Source organism: Linderina pennispora (genome assembly GCF_002104995.1).
Source record: "Linderina pennispora strain ATCC 12442 chromosome Unknown DL89scaffold_12, whole genome shotgun sequence".
NCBI lineage: Eukaryota > Fungi > Kickxellomycota > Kickxellomycetes > Kickxellales > Kickxellaceae > Linderina > Linderina pennispora.
Window position 1 is genome coordinate 557,430 of NW_024468260.1, and position 17,341 is coordinate 574,770.

Sequence of the window (17,341 nt, forward strand, 5' to 3'; positions counted from 1 at the left end):
TCATCTGGACCCTGTCGCTCAACTACCAGATAGAGAACACTCCGTCATGTAACACGGGCTCGCTTCGTATCGCTCATTTGTGGAATACCATTCCTTTTAGCAGACAAAATTGCAGGAGGGAGGGAGTCTCTTGGCAGAAAACAAAGCAGCGACAGCTAGCTCGGTATTCAACGTTAGAATCCGCGTTCAGGATGTCAAACACCGACCTCTCTTCAACTCACCATAGTCGACAATGCAATGTAGACATTAGTGCACATAGGGAATTGAGACTGACAGCTATGCCAAAGCAACAAAATAGTCTAAAATGCCTTGATCAAACGGTGACAGAAAGTAACAGGCGCGTATTCGCAATTGCTAGGGACAAAGAGGTAAATTCCTCGGGGAAAACATCTGACTGCCGATCCTGTGTGCAGATGGATGCAGAGTGCGACAAGCGCTTCATCCTTCGCCCGTCCAAGTTGACAATTGCTAACATGAAACCTGTGACAAAGACGAATGTGGTTCGCACCGCCTTTAACCATAGACCCAGTGCAATAGTGTGTGCTAGCTGAGACAGAAAAATGTATGTATGTTGGAAACAAGGAAAGAGAAACCCCAAGGGAAAATTAGAGCGTGGCGATGGTCTGGTCAGGACGGTAGTTGGTGTCCGAGGAGACCTGCGAGCCGATCTTGTAGTCCTTCAGGCGCTTCTCAACCTCCGGGCGGAAATGGCGCATCAGACCCTGCACCGGCCAGGCAGCAGCATCAGCCAGAGCGCAGATGGTGTGGCCCTCCATCTCCTTTGTGATCTCGAGGATCTGGTCGATCTCGGCGCTGGTCGCCTGGCCGCTGACGAACCGCGACATCATCAGGTCGAGCCACCTCGAGCCCTCGCGGCACGGCGTGCACTGGCCACACGACTCGTGGCGGTAGAACGACGACAGGCGCGCAATGGCCTGCACGACATCGGTGCTCTTGTCCATGACGATGACTGCAGCAGTGCCGAGACCAGACTGCATGTCGCGCAGGCTGTCAAAGTCCATCACCGCAGTGTCGCACAGGTGCTTGGGCAGCAGAGGCACCGACGAGCCGCCGGGGATGATGGCCAGGAGGTTGTCCCAGCCGCCGCGCACACCGCCGCAGTGGCGCTCGATCAGCTCGCGCAGGGGAATCGACATCTCCTCCTCGACCGTGCAGGGCTTGTTGACATGGCCCGAGATCGCAAACAGCTTGGTGCCAGAGTTGCGCGGGGCACCGAATCCGGCAAACCACGAGCCACCGCGGCGCAGGATGGTGGGCGCAGCAGCAACCGTCTCGACGTTAGTCACCGTGGTCGGGCAGCCAAACAGACCGGTGTCGGCCGGGAATGGCGGCTTCAAGCGGGGCTTGCCCTGCTTGCCCTCCAGCGACTCGATCAGGGCCGTCTCCTCGCCGCAAATGTACGCTCCAGCACCACGGTGGACATAGACGTCAAAGTCGTAGCCCGAGCCGCACGCGTTCTTGCCAATGAGACCCGCCTTGTACGCCTCGTCGATGGCCTGCTGCAGGTTGGATGCCTCGTTGTAGAACTCTCCACGAATGTAGATGTAGGCAGCGTTGGCAAACATGGCGCGGCCGGCAATGAGGCAGCCCTCGATCAGCTTGTGCGGGTCATGGCGCATAATCTCGCGGTCCTTGCACGTCCCAGGCTCGCCCTCATCGGCGTTGATAACCAGGTAGCGCGGGCGGCCCGGCGACGACTTGCCCATAAAGCTCCACTTCAGACCGGAGGGGAAGCCGGCACCACCACGGCCGCGCATGCCGCTGGCCTTCATCTCGTTGATGATCCAGTCCTCGCCCTTCAGCACAATCTCCTTGGTTTTGTACCAGTCGCCGCGCTTCAGCGCGCCCTTCAGTCCAAAGTCGTGCTGGCCGTAGAGGTTGGTGAAAATGCGGTCCTGGTCCTTCAGGCCGCCGTAGTGCCGTGTGCTGCCACCCTCTGTCGAGTACGAACGAGCGGCGACTCCCGGACGCGCAAGCTGCTTCGCGACTACAGACAACGACTAGCGTTAGCAATTGCGATTCTGGGCGAGATTCAGTGTCCCAACCCGCTGTCGGAATCCGAGACTTACCCTTTGCAAGCGTAGGACGCATCATTTTGTGTTTGTGAATTCGAAAAAAGCGAGGGGCGATAATGTAAAAAAGCAAGCAAGCAGTCTCAATTAAAAGCCGAATTCAGGCAAGCAAGCGCTCTGGCAGTGGTTATCTCCAAATACCGAGATTGTGATTATCTTTTGTGATCTGAAAAGCCGCCAATTTTCGCCCGCGGAGTTAAAACAAAAAGGCTCTGTATATTTGAAACTAGTGACAAACGTAGAAAAGATGCGACTTGCGTCTTAGCGGTACATGGTCTCCGACCGCAGGTTCTGGGCAATCTCGGTCTCCCAGCGGTCGCCGTTTGCCAGCAGCTTCTCCTTGTTGTACAGCAGCTCCTCCCTCGTCTCAGTCGTGTTCTCAAAGTTGGGGCCCTCGACAATGGCATCGACCGGGCACGCCTCCTGGCACAGGCCGCAGTAGATGCACTTGGTCATGTCAATATCGTAGCGCACAGTCTTGCGCGAGTCATCCTCACGCGGCTCCGCCTCGATCGTGATGGCCTGTGCTGGGCAGATGGCCTCGCATAGCTTGCACGCAATGCACCGCTCCTCGCCAGACGGGTAGCGGCGCAGGGCGTGCTCGCCACGGAACCGAGGAGACAGGGGGCCCTTTTCGTTCGGGTAGTGCAGGGTGTAGGGCTCGCGCAGGTACTGCATGAACACGATCCAGGCGCCACGGAGCAGCTCTGTCATGAAGAAAGTCCTCGCGGAGTAATCAAGGACGGACTGTGTCGCCTCGCGCTCCTCCCATGTCTGGTAGGGCAGCTTGAATGTGGTGTTGGCGGGGGTACGCTGGTGGTGCACGTTCGTCACTGGGTGCGATGCGTAGCTGTGGCGCGACATCATCATGGCTCCGGCATAGCGCTGGGCGGCTAAAGTTGGGAAGGGGGCGTTGTGTGCAATTAGCAGTCATCCTGCAAGGTGTCGCTCCGGTGCCGAATAGTTCTCTACTTACGAGTAGTACGGGCGAGCGCAGTGGCAACACGGGCAATGGCAATACGCTGCGGGTACATTTTGCAAAGAAAAAGTCTCGATTGGAATATAGAATAGGTTTGAATTGGAGAGGTGCTTTTCAAAGAGATTCGGGCAGCACCAGCCATGGCCTTTCTGCCTGTTGAGGCTTTTCCAAGATAACCCCACCAATCTCCAGCACTGATAATCTCCAGCTTGATTAAATACCGCTGATTCCCCTGACACCGCCTTTCTACTAAGAGTACAGACATTTATTTGGCGATTCTACAATAGAGCGCTACTTAATACCGCTCGCTAGCACTGTTTCCGCTAGCCCTCCTGGCTGCCTGCGGGTACAGGCTCAGCAGCTCCTTGTGGTCCTTTTCGCCCATCTGCTCCTGGCGCCTGATGCACTCAGCATGCCGCCTCTCGGCCTCCCTGGTGATCTTCGGATCGCGCTCGCCGAGCACCGCCCCGTCAGCGCGCATGTTGACGGTGTCCCGCAGAGCCTTTGGGTAGAGCTCGCAGCCCTCGGTGTAGGTTGGCGAGCATGCAAGCAGCTCTTCGGTGGGTGAGGCAGAGGATGCAAAGCTGGCGGCGCGCGCGCGGGTTGAGCTCGGGATGTCCTGTGGCGAGATGTTGCTGGAATACGACATGACAGACAAGAGATTTATGGATGAGGAATTGGGTTTTGGATAAAAGACTACATGTAAAGACAAGGTCGACCAAGGCAGTGGCCAGGAGTCCGACTTGGGCTTTATACCGCCCGTCAACGCGCGCCCAGGCCAGTTAAGGGGGAGAAGGCTTCAGCAGGCCTCCCACCCCTATCCTGCGCAACACCGCCTACAGGGTCATCTGCAGAGTGGTGTGACGACAAATCAGTCCACTCCCAGCAACCAGTCATCTCCCGAGCAGCCCACTCCAGTTTACACGGCATTGCCCTATTATTGGCTGTCAAAAACACCACAGTCACTAGAGGCATCCAGCAGCCGCCAGTCCAGAAAGGCGGCGACAGCAGCATTAGCTGCGCTTCTTGAGCGACAAATTCCCGTCCTTGAGGATGGCCACGGTCCGGACGATGGTCTGGATGCGCGCCTTGTTCGCCGGGTTCGCCTTCAGCTTGCTGCGCACCTTGCCGATCAGCGCCTTGGTCGTGGTGACGCCGCTCTTGATCAGCTCTATGACCTCCTTTTCGGTGATCAGATCATCCGACTCGGCGGGCTTGGGCGCAGTCTTCGCGTGCTTGCGAGACTCATTCGAGTGGCTGTGTGCTGACGGCATCGGCCGCTTGCGCTTCTTGGCCGACGTGTTGTTCGCCATGTCGCTCTGGCCCTTCTGTAGGACCGCTGCCTTGGGAGCCGCCTCCTTGGCTGGCGCAGCGGCGTTGGCTGAGACAGCACGCTTGGCATCGGTGGCCACGGCGTCCTTCTTGTCCTCCTCAGGCTTGGGCTGCTGCTCCTCCTCGTCGCTGTCAATCTCTGACACCGACAGGTACGGGTTCTCCTCGCCGTCAGAGTCGTACGCGTCGTTCTCCTCACGCTTACGCATCAGCTTCTTCATCTCCTTGCCCGCCGAGCCAAGCTCGCCCTCGTCCTCCTCCTCAACGTCAGAGTCGAGCTCAGACTTTTTGTTCTTCTGCTGCTGCTTGTCGGCCTCGTCATCCTCGTTGCCAAATAGGTCGTCGCCCATTTCCTCGTCGTCGGCGAACTCCTCATCAAAGTCGACCTCGTCGGCGTCGCCGTGCTTGGTCGGCCTGCGCTTTTTGCGTGCGCCGCCATCATCATCGTCGTCGTCATCGTCAAACTCATCCGCATTGTCATACTCGACCAGCGTCTTCTTGGTGGGCTTCTCTGCAGGCTCCTCGTCCTCGTCCTCCTCCCCCTGTTGCTTGGTGCGCTTCTTCATCAGCCAGCGGTTCTGTGTCTCGTTCTTGGCAGCCTTCTTCAGCTCTTCCTCTGCCTCGTCCAGCGTCAGCGTCTGATACTTGAGCTTGGGAGTGAACTTGTACCAGCGGTCCACCGGTACCACCTTGAATCCGTCATCCATCAGCACAAACAAGACGTAGTCGGACTTCTGGCCGCCTTCAAGCGTGCCGTTCCAACTCTCCTTCTCGTCATAGTCCTCGAGCACCCACGGCCGCGCCTCCTCGATATTCAACCGGCGCTGCTCCTCGTCAGCAAAAAACACCTGCTTTGTGCGCTTCTTAAACAGCATCTGCTTGTTGCGCGTTGCCCCGCCAAACGGCGCAATAATCGACGTGTCGGCTTTGGGCCGGTCCTTGCTTGGATCCACTGGCTCCCCTGCAGCTGGCACCTGCTCCTCCTCCTCCTTAATTTCCATCCCAGTCTCCTTTGCGCGCTTCGCCTCCTCCTCTTTGCGCTTCTCCTCAGCTGCTGCCCGCGCCTTCTCGGCCTTGCGGCGATAGTACGTGCGGCTCAGGCGCGTCAGCTTCACTGGCTGCGTGAACTTGGTCACGTCCACGGGCTTGGAGGTGAGGAAACGCATCACATTGTGTGTGCGCTCGTGTGCCGAGGATACAAGCCGGTAGTCGGTGCACGCGCGCTTGTCCTCGGGCGGTGCTGCAGCCAGAGGCCGGTCTTCACTCTTGGGCTTGGCCCGGTTGGGAGGCGGGAGAGGGCGCCGGCGACGCAGGTCGCTGCCGGGCGCCGCCTGGCCCGGACGGAGGCCCGCTGGGCGCAAGAACGACGGAATTGGCTTTCTTTCCTTCTTCTTAATTCCTGAGCTCATGCGAATGGTAATATTATACAGTAAATGAGCCTATGATTTTCTTGAAAAAGGAGAAAGGCAAAATTGGCAGCGCCTCGATGGTGAGTGGAAGTTGTCGCGGCTCAGGTGAGTCGATGATTCGGTGGCTCCTGTTTTCATAAACCCCGCCTTGAGCCTGTGCCAAATCCAGGAACAGATTAGTGGATAGGATTTAGCTAGCACGTCACGTGGCCATTTTAGAGATGGCATGTCTGATACTTGCATGGGGTAGTGCGGCATGTAATGACATGGCGCTACGTGTTCTTGGACCTGGTGGTGGCACACGCTGAAGCTGAATTATCCACGAAATCAGTGTGCGGCCGGCAATATCCACACCTGTAGGCTGTCCTGCCCGAAAGACGGACTAATTAAACTACCCGCCACCGCAGACCTAGCGAACCGCACATATCCGAGGCACGCCGGGGATTCATGGGGACCGAAGTTGGGTCACATTCCTGGCAGCTGAAAATATGCGAGATCGACAGAGCGCTGGTTCAGAGCCGCGTTTTTTTGAAGCGTCTTTCAACATGATGCACCTCATCCACTCTAGTGATTGTCTTAGTAAGCGGGCTCTGTGGTTACAGTAATCAAGCGGCTTCGGAAGACCCGAGGACCGATCTGTCCACCTCTCGGAGGATGCGGTATGCTGTGCAACTGGGCGCGGCTTTGGTGCCGCCTGATAGACGCTTCTGCGCGGAACAGCGCTGGATGAGCGGGATGGGCGGGATGAGCGAGAAATTTGGGGCCAGAAATCTGATGCAACGGGACAAAATCTTATAAGAAAAAGTGCGTCACAATTGGACGGGAGGACTTTTCAGCTGCACTGGGTCAATCCTCACAAGAAGGGCGGAGCCGTTCTCCTAGAAAAATTTTCAGCTTTCCTCCGTCGTGGTCGACGGGTGTTGTGCAGTAGGTTAAAAACCCTCTCGAAACCAGCAGGTCTTATCTGTTTTGCTTCTCCACCTACTTTTCTGTATACGCACTTTTCTGTTTGCTGCTCCCTCTCCCGCTTTCTTATCTTGTATTACGCATTCAACACGCACCAAGCAGAAAACTAATTTCTACTCCATATTACACTAAGCAAACAGAAAAATGTCGCACCCGAACGAAATTGCCACGCCGCAGAAAATTCGCGCTGCCGAGCCCATCGAATACGACTACGAGGAGCTGCCAGAGACGTCCCCGCTGACCATGCACTTGATTGCGGGTGCTGCTGCCGGCATCATGGAGCACTCTGTCATGTACCCGTTCGACATTGTAAAGGTAAGCCGTCGTTTTAGAGCTGCCCTTGATTCAAAAGCAGCTTCCCGTCGCTAAACCATCCACCTGTATTTGTAGACTCGCATGCAAGTGGTCGGATCACCGTCGTCGGTCGTCTACAGCGGCGTCACACACGCAATTAAGATTATTTCTACCACAGAAGGCATGCGTACGCTCTGGAGGGGAGTCATGTCGGTCGTTCTTGGCGCTGGCCCTGCCCATGCGGTATACTTTGCCACCTACGAACAAACAAAGAAGCTGCTGTCGAACTCGGCTGGCGAAACCACCGCTCTTGCTGCAGGTAAGGTTTCCACCTCCTTCCCCCCAAAAAAGAAAATACCCGCAGAATTCGTTTTATCCTTGGCATATGCACAGCTCATCATTTTTATATCCTGTGTAGGTGCTGCCGGCGGTGTGGCGACAGTCGTCAGCGATGCCCTGATGAACCCGTTCGACGTGATCAAGCAGCGCATGCAGCTTGTTGGATCAAGCTACCGCAACATTGCCGACTGCGCAGCGACGGTCATGCGCAAGGAGGGTCTGCGCGCCTTTTACGTTTCCTACCCGACAACGCTTATCATGAATATCCCGTTCCAGTCGATCCAATTCGGCTGCTACGACCTGTTCCGCAAAACACTCAACCCCAATGGCTCGTACTCGCCCCTGACACACGTTGTCGCCGGTGGCCTGGCGGGCGCCGTGGCCGCGGCACTGACAACCCCGATCGATTGCTGCAAGACGCTGCTGCAGACGCGCGGCGCGTCGGTTGACCCCGAGGTCAGGAATGCGAGCTCGATGATTCAGTCGGCGAAGATTATTTACAAGCAGCAGGGCGTCAACGGGTTCTTCCGCGGCGCTCGCCCCAGAGTCATTGCCAACATGCCTGCCACGGCCATCAGCTGGACTACATACGAGTACTTCAAGTGGATGATCGCCCGGCGAGACAAGCGCGAGTGAAATGAGGAGCACGGATTCAGCATTAAAAAGGAGCATTTTGAAAGATATGTTGTAGTATATGTGGTATCTTTTGTTGCTGTGTATTGCCATCAGTATCCTCCCCACCCACATAAATGCAGGTGGAGGGGAGGAGTACATAGCTACGAGAAGCTCACACGGTGTATGAAATCTTGGTCAGGTTCTGGCCCTTGCGCCTCGCAATCTTGCGGATAACCAGCTTGCCCAGCTCACCAGTGCTCTTGATGTGGGTGCCGCCACAGGGATTCTCCACAAAATCGCCCACCTTGACATACCTCAGTCCATCCTCCTTCGTATACGCCGTCACCTCGACGTTGTCGCTAATGACCTTGTCGACCATGGCCTGGAACTTGTCCTTGTCTATCTCGTCGGGCATGATACCAGTAAACTCCACATAGGCGCCATCCGTAAAGTGGTGCCCCTTCTTCTCGACCATCGGCCACTGCGAGTCCTTGATGAGGCTGAAGATTGTGTGCCCGCCCGAGTGGCACTTGGCGTTCTGTCGACGCACTGCCTCGTCCACTGACAAGACGACCGAGTCGCCGGTGGAGAACTCGCCTTCGGAAAACTCGCCCAAGTGGTAGACAACGCTGTTGTAGCTGAACACGTGCTTGACGGAAAACACAGCATTGTTGCTGGAAATAGTGCCTACGTCAGTTGGCTGGCCGCCGCCCTGCGGGTAGAACAGCGTTTGGTCGAGAATCACCGCATGCTGAGCCTTGCTGAGGGCCTTGGCGAGATCGGGGTCATCGGTTGTTTCTGAGCTACAGGTGACGCCAAGGACAGTGGCAGCGCCTGCAAACAGGTACGTGTCGTCAAAATAGAGCAGTTCAGTCGGCATACTGGGGTGAAAAACGGGCAGGTGGGCTAGTGGAGACAAGAAATGCTGTGATTGTCAACAGCTGCGGTACCTGGATGATGACTTACTACTATGTCGTGCTCAGATCCGAATCTGTACATGCCAGATCAATTAAGCGCAGTTACATTCTGCATTATTGCATTGGGCTCGCTGTTGCAAGTTCTTGGACTCTTGCTGTTTTTCTGTTTGCAATGCATTAGTAACTCTCTTCATTAGCATGCCCTTCACAATTACCCGACGAAGACTTGCGCGCCTGCTGCTTGGTGCCCTCGCATTCTGCATCGCCGGCTACATACTCGCGAGCGCCCTCACACGATTCACCACCGACACGCTGCCCTCCTCTCTGTCACAAGACCCAGCAGATGGACCACGACCGATCCAGCTCAAACACCACCCTGGCGACTTCATCGACCCACCATTCACATTTTCGGCACCGCCTGCTGAGGAATTAGTCTCAGGCTGCCTGCTATTCATTACTCGGACGATCTCGCTGACCAGAGTGCGCCGCACAATGTTCGATATCGAGAAGCGCTTTAACGATCGGTACCATTACCCATACGTGTTTCTCAGCGAAGAGCCATTCTCTGACCAATTCCAGAAAGCGGTGCGTGCCATGGCCAACGGTGCCTCGGTTGAGTTTGGTCTGATCACCGAGAACTGGGGGTACCCTGACTGGGTGGACAGGAGCAGGGCACACAATGAGGCCCTCGACTGGGCGGACCGCAATGATATGGATGCCGATACTCAGGGGTATAGGCATATGGTAAGGTACTGGGCGCAGCCGTTCGCTGACCACCCAGCCCTGCAAAAATACCGCTATGTATGGCGGCTTGAACCAGGAGCTCACTACACATGCGATTTCGTCGAGGACCCGTTCACACTAATGCAGTCCCGCAATCTGACGTATGGTTTTGCGATCTCCATCCAAGACAATACCGATTCGATTCCGTCGCTGTGGGCCACCGCACAGAGCTTTATGCACGACAACCTCCATATGATGCTCAGCCGCGACAACTCGCTGGAATGGCTGTTGACAAGGCACAGCAGCGGGCTTGTAGAGTTCAACCGATGCCTGTTCCTGACAAATTTTGAGATCGTTGACTTGACTTTTGTTAGATCGCAGCTCTACCGGAAGCTGTTTGAGTATCTGGACAGAAGATCAGGGTTCTACTATGAGCGGTGGTCGGATGCATCCGTTAGATCGCTTGCGGCTGCCATGTTCTTGAAGTCGGATGACGTGCATTGGTTCAGCGATGTTGGGTACAAGCACGACTTTTTGCAGCAGTGTCCAAGCGAGCTAAACAGGCAGATGCTGTGCCACTGCGACCCGAAGAAGAGCACGCATATGTACCCGATGTCGTGCTCAGCCAGATGGAGCGACGGGAAACTAGGAGTCGATCCACGCAACCTCATACAGTAACAAATATATCACATTTACATGCACTCATTGACCAGGCACGGGCCAATGGTGGGCTGCTGGTCTGCTGGAGCCGGACTTCTGCCCAATGGGGGCGGAACAGCCCTGCTGGTCTTCGCCTGGGAGTGGTGACAATGCTCCCTGCAATAAAAGCGGATCACGCAAATAACAACACCAATGGTGCAATCGCCTAGTTGCCTGTTGATTTTTCTGTCGCTCCGCTCTTTGGCTACAGGCATTTGGACATTTTTCGGCTCACATGCAAGCTGACCTCGGTAAGCACGCCTTTTCATGCTCGAATTCCTCAGGTTCCTTCTGTCAGAACCTGTTCGCAGATTCTATCACCGGTTCTTTTTCGAAGATACGATGACCTAAACGCAGGGACCCCCAGAGACATCCAGGGACATACACAGGTGCAGTAATATGAAAAGACGTGCATTACAATGAACGCTGTGATTAGCAGTATAGCTGGATCGGAGAGACCGCCTTTTCATGGCACATTCGTCCCCAGGCTGCCATGACAATCACACAGGATGCCCGAGCCAGTAATGACAGCTAGATTCTGCCGACCGTGGCCCGCGCCTGTTTTGGAATGCGGGATAAGCTCCAGCGCGTGCGGGCACTCAATTACTAATGTCTCTGGTGTTGACTCTAGGGCTGCCTGAGCCGGTTCTGACTCGACAATGCATCTGTTTCTTCGCCACCAAGGAGCAGGAAACGAATAAATAGCCGCAAGCAGCTCCTGCTGCCAACGCCATTTTCTTTTGCAAAGTTTCAGTTTGCATATTTCTCCTTGTCTATGTTTTTATTCCATGCCTGCTTCTGAAGACACGATCACAACATTTGCTACGGAGATGGGGTACCTGGAGCCTCGGGCATCTACCAAGGAGTGGCTCAAGGACATACTACCTACACGCTCAGAGGTCGTGGAGTATGCAAAAACCACGTTTCCCGTACTCACCTGGTTCTACCGCTACAACTGGCAGTGGCTTATCGGGGACCTCATCGCCGGTCTCACTGTCAGCGTCGTCGTTATTCCACAAAGCATGGCGTATGCAAAGCTTGCTCAGCTGCCGCCTTATTTTGGCCTATATTCTTCGTTCCTCGGTGTCATTTTATACTGCGCTACCGGCACATCCAAGGATATCACCATTGGCCCTGTCGCAGTCATGTCGACATTGATGGGCGAGATCCTCAACGATGTGCTGCCCAGGCTGCCGCAGTACCAGGATACGCCATGGGTAGTGGCTAGCGCGCTGTCGGTCGTACTGGGATGCATTGTCGCTGGCATCGGGTTTTTGAGGCTTGGCTTCATTGTTGACTTTATTCCGCTACCAGCAATTGCTGCGTTCATGACTGGCTCGGCACTCAGCATCGCCATGGGACAGGTCCCAAGTCTGATGGGCAACAACAAGGCGCCTGGGTACAATACACGCGAGGCCACGTATCTGGTGTTTGGCAACTTCTTCAAGAACATAAGATACTGCGATATCAACGCTGCTCTAGGACTCACGGCTCTGGCGCTCTTGTATTTTATCCGCTGGGGATCAGGGTACTGTTCACGGCGGTGGCCTGGATACCAACGCCTATTTTTCTTTATGGATACGCTGCGCACCGCGTTCGTCATTCTACTCTACACTCTCATGTCCTTCCTGGTCAACCACTCGCGCCACGACAATCCCAGGTTCTCAATCCTGGGCGACATCCCTCGGGGCTTCAAAAATATCGGCGTTCCACACATCAGCTCAGACATTCTGTCAGCTGCTGCTGGTCGTATTCCGTCCGCCGTCATTGTGCTGGTCATCGAGCACATCTCCATTGCAAAGTCGTTTGGCCGCGTCAACAAGTACACAATCAATCCTAACCAGGAGATGATTGCTATTGGTATTTCCAACATCTTTGGCCCATTCTTCGGTGCGTATCCAGTCACTGGCTCGTTTTCGCGGACGGCAGTCAACTCGAAGGCCGGTGTACGGACGCCATTCGCCGGCGTCATCACCGGGGTGATCGTTGTCATTTCGATCTATGCTCTGCCTGCAGTGCTCTACTATGTCTCCAATGCTGTGTTGGCTGCTGTCATCATCCACGCTGTTGGCAATTTGGTCACCAGCCCAAAGACTGTCAAGGGATTCTGGCATGTCTCGCCGTTTGAGTTCCTGATATTCTGGGCTGGCGTCACTGTCTCTGTGTTTTCGTCAATCGACAACGGCATTTATACCACCGTCGGCGCTTCAGCTGCATTGATGCTGTTCCGTATTGCCAAGGCACGGGGCAAGTTTGTTGGCCAGATCGAGGTTTGCGATACAATGTCTGACAGCCGTCGCAACGTCTACATACCGCTCGACCACACTGACGGATCCAACCCAGCAGTTGATGTCAAACCTCCTCCCAGCGGTATCTTCATCTACCGCCTCAACGAGGGGTACCTGTATCCAAATGCCGTTCACTTTACCGACCATATGGTTGGACAGATTATGCAACAGACCCGACCAGGTATACTGAACCCGTACGGTTCTCTTGGTAACCGCCCATGGAACGATCCAGGACCACGCCACAAGACGGAGTCCGATATTGACACATCGAAGCCTGAGTTGCGCTCGGTCATTCTGGATTTTACCGGCGTCTCCCATGTCGACATCACTTCAGTGCAGAATCTGCTCGACGTGCGCCAGCAGCTTGACCGCCATGCAGATTGCTCGGTATCGTGGCACTTTGTCGGTATAAAGTCGGTATGGACCAGGCGGGCACTGATAGCTGCTGGTTTTGGCGCACCGGTCGGTGCGAGCCAGAGACCAGTGTTCACAGTGGCAAATATCGGTCTTCAGCAGGAGAATGACAACGATAAACCGGCTATTAGCGAAGACCCTAATTCCCTGAGTGAGCATGAGCAGGTAGCGATATTACGAGAGGTAAAGACGGTGCCAGTCATGAGCATTGACAGGCCGTTCTTCCATATCGATATGAACGAGGCATTGGCAGCTGCCAAAAACCAGCTTGCCATTTAGCCATTCCAATTTGTAATTATGCAGCAAGATAAATGTGTTATCAACCAGTAGCACAGTAGCCACCAAGTGGTTGGGCCCACCAGCTGAACCCGACATGCAGTCGGGTAGGAAGTCAGTCCTCATCCAAGTGACAGAGGCTATAGCAAACGACAGGAATGGCTACCCCACAGTCATGCTAAAGGCACTGCCTTCTGTTGGTATTGCACCCACTTTACATATACCGATAAATACCCATCTGTCTGGCTGCTAACAGGCCCACTCTCCTCTGCTAACAGCCTGAGCCTCCTGTGTGCACCGTACAAACATCAGCACCTACATGATGTGCTGCTATGATGTGCATCATGAATCTTCGAGCTGGGGATATATGGCTGCTGTGTCGGAAACTGCCTGAATTGCTCGGTATGGCTATTCGAAGAATGCGTGGTGAAATCAAAAATTACCGCGCTTTTCTCAGCCATGCCATCGCGACAGCAGTAGGCTCTAGGTCGATGATGCAGCGCATCACTTTTCCTTTTTTGAATCCGCATTCACACACGTTTCCTTTCATATTATTTTCATTGTAATGTCGCAACCCAGCGAGGAAATTTGGTTCAATGGGCCTGTTGTCGAGGCCGTCGGCCAGGCCACTGCGCGCAATCTGCTATTTGTCGCCTGCATTGTCACCGACGCTTCTTCCGACGAATTGACTATGCTGGACAAGAACTACGTCAAGCAAATTCTGAAGACGCATTGCTTGTGCGTCAAGCTGGTCCGTGGTAGCAGCGAAGAGGCTATGTTCTCGCAGCTGTTCCCGAGCACGCAAACTCCGAGCGTGTATATTGTCAGGTCGAATACCGACAAGGTACTACTGAGTGGCGAGGACTTGAGCGAGCAGCGGATTGTTGCAGAGATCGAAAGCATGGTTAGCAGTGCTGCAGCAGACCCAGTTCAGGCACAGGAGCCAGCCCAGACACAGGAGCCGTCCCAGGCACAGGCAGCACAGGCTCCAGTGCAGCAACAATCACCGATCCCAGCTCATCTGCAGCCAATAGTACCAGCTCAACCACAAGTCTCTTATTTGCCTGTGCCTCAGTCAAAGAAGCAAAACAGCCAGGATGCCGCCAAGCTTGCCGAGGCAAAGCACATGGAGGAGTACCGCAAACGGTTGGCCAAGGAGAAGCGCGCTGATGCAGCCTATCGCAAGACAATTCTCGAGAGCATCAAGCAGGATCGCGAGGACTTCAAAGCAGTGCATGGCACACCTACATCGGCATCTGGCTCAAAGGACACGATGCGGAAGCAGCTGGCAGATACTACAGGCAAGACCAAGATCCTGTTCCGTATTAGCGATGGGCGCGTAGAATCTGGCGAATTTGATGTCCAGGCAGAGTTTGCCGAAGTTCGGGCATTTGTCGAAGGGATCGAGGGGATTCCCAAGGGCTCTTTGGATATTGCTGAGGCCTTCCCGCGGCGCACGTTGGGAGGCGATGTCAATGACAAGAACCTGTCAGAGCTGGGCCTTGTTCCGACGGCGACACTACTTGTCAATGTGTCGGCTAGGCGCGTAAAGGACGGCGAGGCATTCAAGGAGCCTGTTACTTGGTTCGCCTTTTTTTACTCGATGCTCGCTGCAGTATTCGGATTCTTCGGAGCATTTTTGCCGGGGAGAAAGAGTGAAGATGAGAGCCAGGCAACTTACACCCGGGAAGATGGAGCGGTGGCTCGCTCAACTGCCAGAAGGGACAAAAAGTCGCCGGATGAAAAGCTTACACGGCGCAGGAACGCCAGTCCTGGCTCGGAGGCAGGCAGCGATGATGACGAGAAACCCAAGACATACAACGGCAACTCGACTAACCTCGAGTAGGCTCATAAAGTATTTTATTGCGGTTTTTGATTGTCTAACAATAACCATCCACATCTCATGCTAACTCTCCTGCGTTCGTGATGTGAGCACATTTCCATGCAAGCCAAACAGTACTTGCCTCACATCTTGGCGGGTACTGCTAGCAGTTGGTATACAAGTTCGCTACTACGCAATGCTGCATGAAGCCATAGCAGATGTAGTAGACATGCTGCTTTGTCAACACCGAGGTTTACTTGTCCTATTTCTGGCAGATAGTATACAGGCTATCATGTTGTAGACTGCGTAGAATCACCTGCCCTTGGCGTATACGAGATTATCACTGTAGCTGTTGATTTTAGCTGCGATAAGCCAGGTCAACCAGAGTTGGCACTTGCATACATGTCTTGATTTCCAATCTCAATGGTTCCCCTAGTGCTTCTCATGAAACTGCGTCACCCCTACTCCAGGAGCAAAATGCATCAGTCAGCAATTGCAGATTGACACTGGGCTGATGTAATATGTGTATTGAGCAACGGCTGTGCTTGATGTATATGCACCAGCACGCTTGCATGTCCAAAATTAGTCCAAAAGTTCTCAAGCATTAGGGCAAAAGTACGCGTCTATCACATATCCACTGCAGATGCGTTCTAATAATAGACCGACCTCCATGGCTTTAGCCAACATCTGCCACTTGCACGAAATGGTATCGATTTATAATTAGCATTCAGTGTCCATCAATGGCGATCGCACCGCACATGCTTGCATATCCTTTACATAAGGATGTGTATATTTAGAACAGGCAATACCTGGTTGTGCAAAAAATGCATGCATGCAGGTAGAATCTTGACCTATTTTTAGGGAACGAGGATTTGGAACTTGGTTATGTAACGGCGCTTTGCAATAACCAGCGATACTGTTGGGTTTACCGCGTATATATAGACCGGTCAATTCGGCTGAAGATGACGGATCATTAACAAACAACTGTCTATTCTCTTCACCCTTGTACAGAACAATCAAAAACAACCTACTTGTAAATTCCAAAAAATGAAGGTTTTCACTACCATCTTCTTTTTCGCCTCAGCCGCTATTACGCTGGCCGCACCAGTGTCTCAGGCTCCATCCAATGGCTACTCGGCTGTCACTGTACCGCCGCATTCGTCAGTTGTGGCTACTCACCAGTACTCTACCTCGGCTCATAGCACGTACCCCAAGTACACTACATCAAGTGCTAAGCCCACCCAGATAACTTCGCACGTTCAGCCAACAGCTACCAATCCCAAGTCATCGGTTGCGCACACAACATACATCACTTCCGTTCAGTCCATGCCTAAGCCGACGACGACCAATCCCAAGCCATCGGTTGCGCACACACCGTACATCACTTCCGTCCAGTCCATGCCTAAGCCGACGACGACTAGCCCCTTGTCGCGTGCGACTGTTCATGTCTCACATGAGTATATAACCAGCACGACTCATCCAACACTCTCTCACTCCAAGTACACCACTGTGCCTACTAGCTACAAGCCCAGCACGACCACGACACACTCTGGCTACGTGACGGCAACTTTCCACCAGCCAACCTATGCCACTTCTAGCCACAAGACGCATCCGGCATCACAGGGCTATAGCACGGCAGTGGTACATCCCACCCCGACCACGACGCATGGCACTTCTCACCACTACAGCAAGACGCACGTTGCTTCCAGCCACAAGACAAAGACACACACGACATCTCACGGCTATAGTACGGCAGTGGTACACTCCACCCCAACCACGACACACTCTGGCTACGTGACGGCAACTTTCCACCAGCCAACCTATGCCACTTCTAGCCACATGACGCATCCGGCATCACAGAGCTATAGCACGGCGGTGGTGCACCCCAGCTCAACCACGACGCATGGCACTTCTCACCACTACAGCAAGACGCACGTTGCTTCCAGCCACAAGACAAAGACACACACGACATCTCACGGCTACAGCACGGCAGTGGTACACTCCACCCCAACCACGACGCACTCTGGTTACGTGACGGCAACTTTCCACCAGCCAACCTATGCCACTTCTAGCCACAAGACGCATCCGGCATCACAGAGCTATAGCACGGCGGTGGTGCACCCCAGCTCAACCACGACACATGGCACTTCTCACCACTACAGCAAGACGCACGTT

General features: G+C 54.3%; 8 protein-coding genes across 8 annotated transcripts; 4 read left to right on the forward strand and 4 right to left on the reverse strand.

Moving 5' to 3' along the window:
• Positions 1–605: 605 nt before the first annotated feature.
• Positions 606–2,115, reverse strand: DL89DRAFT_278916 (NADH-ubiquinone oxidoreductase; the record flags this gene model as incomplete). Its single annotated transcript, XM_040889538.1, has 2 exons — positions 606–2,008; positions 2,091–2,115. The coding sequence occupies 2 exons, from the start codon at positions 2,113–2,115 to the stop codon at positions 606–608; spliced, it is 1,428 nt and encodes a 475-aa protein (XP_040741522.1).
• Positions 2,116–2,291: 176 nt separating this feature from the next.
• On the reverse strand, positions 2,292–3,084 carry DL89DRAFT_237502 (NADH-quinone oxidoreductase). Its single transcript, XM_040884978.1, has 2 exons — positions 3,070–3,084; positions 2,292–2,986 (listed from the first exon to the last, which is right to left on the reverse strand). Exon 2 carries the CDS (start codon positions 2,961–2,963, stop codon positions 2,355–2,357), a length of 609 nt encoding a protein of 202 aa, XP_040741523.1. The 5' UTR covers positions 2,964–2,986; positions 3,070–3,084; the 3' UTR covers positions 2,292–2,354.
• A 627-nt stretch (positions 3,085–3,711) lies between these two features.
• On the reverse strand, positions 3,712–5,900 carry DL89DRAFT_48082 (Rap30/74 interaction domain-containing protein). The gene has a single exon (XM_040891718.1). It carries the CDS (start codon positions 5,811–5,813, stop codon positions 4,086–4,088), a length of 1,728 nt encoding a protein of 575 aa, XP_040741524.1. The 5' UTR covers positions 5,814–5,900; the 3' UTR covers positions 3,712–4,085.
• Positions 5,901–6,923: 1,023 nt separating this feature from the next.
• Positions 6,924–8,048, forward strand: DL89DRAFT_225804 (mitochondrial carrier; the record flags this gene model as incomplete). Its single annotated transcript, XM_040884775.1, has 3 exons — positions 6,924–7,094; positions 7,170–7,392; positions 7,492–8,048. 3 exons carry the CDS (start codon positions 6,924–6,926, stop codon positions 8,046–8,048), a joined length of 951 nt encoding a protein of 316 aa, XP_040741525.1.
• Positions 7,830–8,949, reverse strand: DL89DRAFT_269410 (uncharacterized protein). The gene has a single exon (XM_040888293.1). The coding sequence runs from the start codon at positions 8,905–8,907 to the stop codon at positions 8,200–8,202; it is 708 nt and encodes a 235-aa protein (XP_040741526.1). The 5' UTR covers positions 8,908–8,949; the 3' UTR covers positions 7,830–8,199.
• A 160-nt stretch (positions 8,950–9,109) lies between these two features.
• On the forward strand, positions 9,110–10,380 carry DL89DRAFT_269411 (nucleotide-diphospho-sugar transferase). Its single transcript, XM_040888294.1, has one exon. The coding sequence runs from the start codon at positions 9,143–9,145 to the stop codon at positions 10,343–10,345; it is 1,203 nt and encodes a 400-aa protein (XP_040741527.1). The 5' UTR covers positions 9,110–9,142; the 3' UTR covers positions 10,346–10,380.
• A 733-nt stretch (positions 10,381–11,113) lies between these two features.
• DL89DRAFT_269412 (sulfate permease) lies at positions 11,114–13,397 on the forward strand. The gene has a single exon (XM_040888295.1). The coding sequence runs from the start codon at positions 11,155–11,157 to the stop codon at positions 13,345–13,347; it is 2,193 nt and encodes a 730-aa protein (XP_040741528.1). The 5' UTR covers positions 11,114–11,154; the 3' UTR covers positions 13,348–13,397.
• Positions 13,398–13,812: 415 nt separating this feature from the next.
• DL89DRAFT_48128 (uncharacterized protein) lies at positions 13,813–15,255 on the forward strand. The gene has a single exon (XM_040891719.1). The coding sequence runs from the start codon at positions 13,910–13,912 to the stop codon at positions 15,188–15,190; it is 1,281 nt and encodes a 426-aa protein (XP_040741529.1). The 5' UTR covers positions 13,813–13,909; the 3' UTR covers positions 15,191–15,255.
• Positions 15,256–17,341: the final 2,086 nt, after the last annotated feature.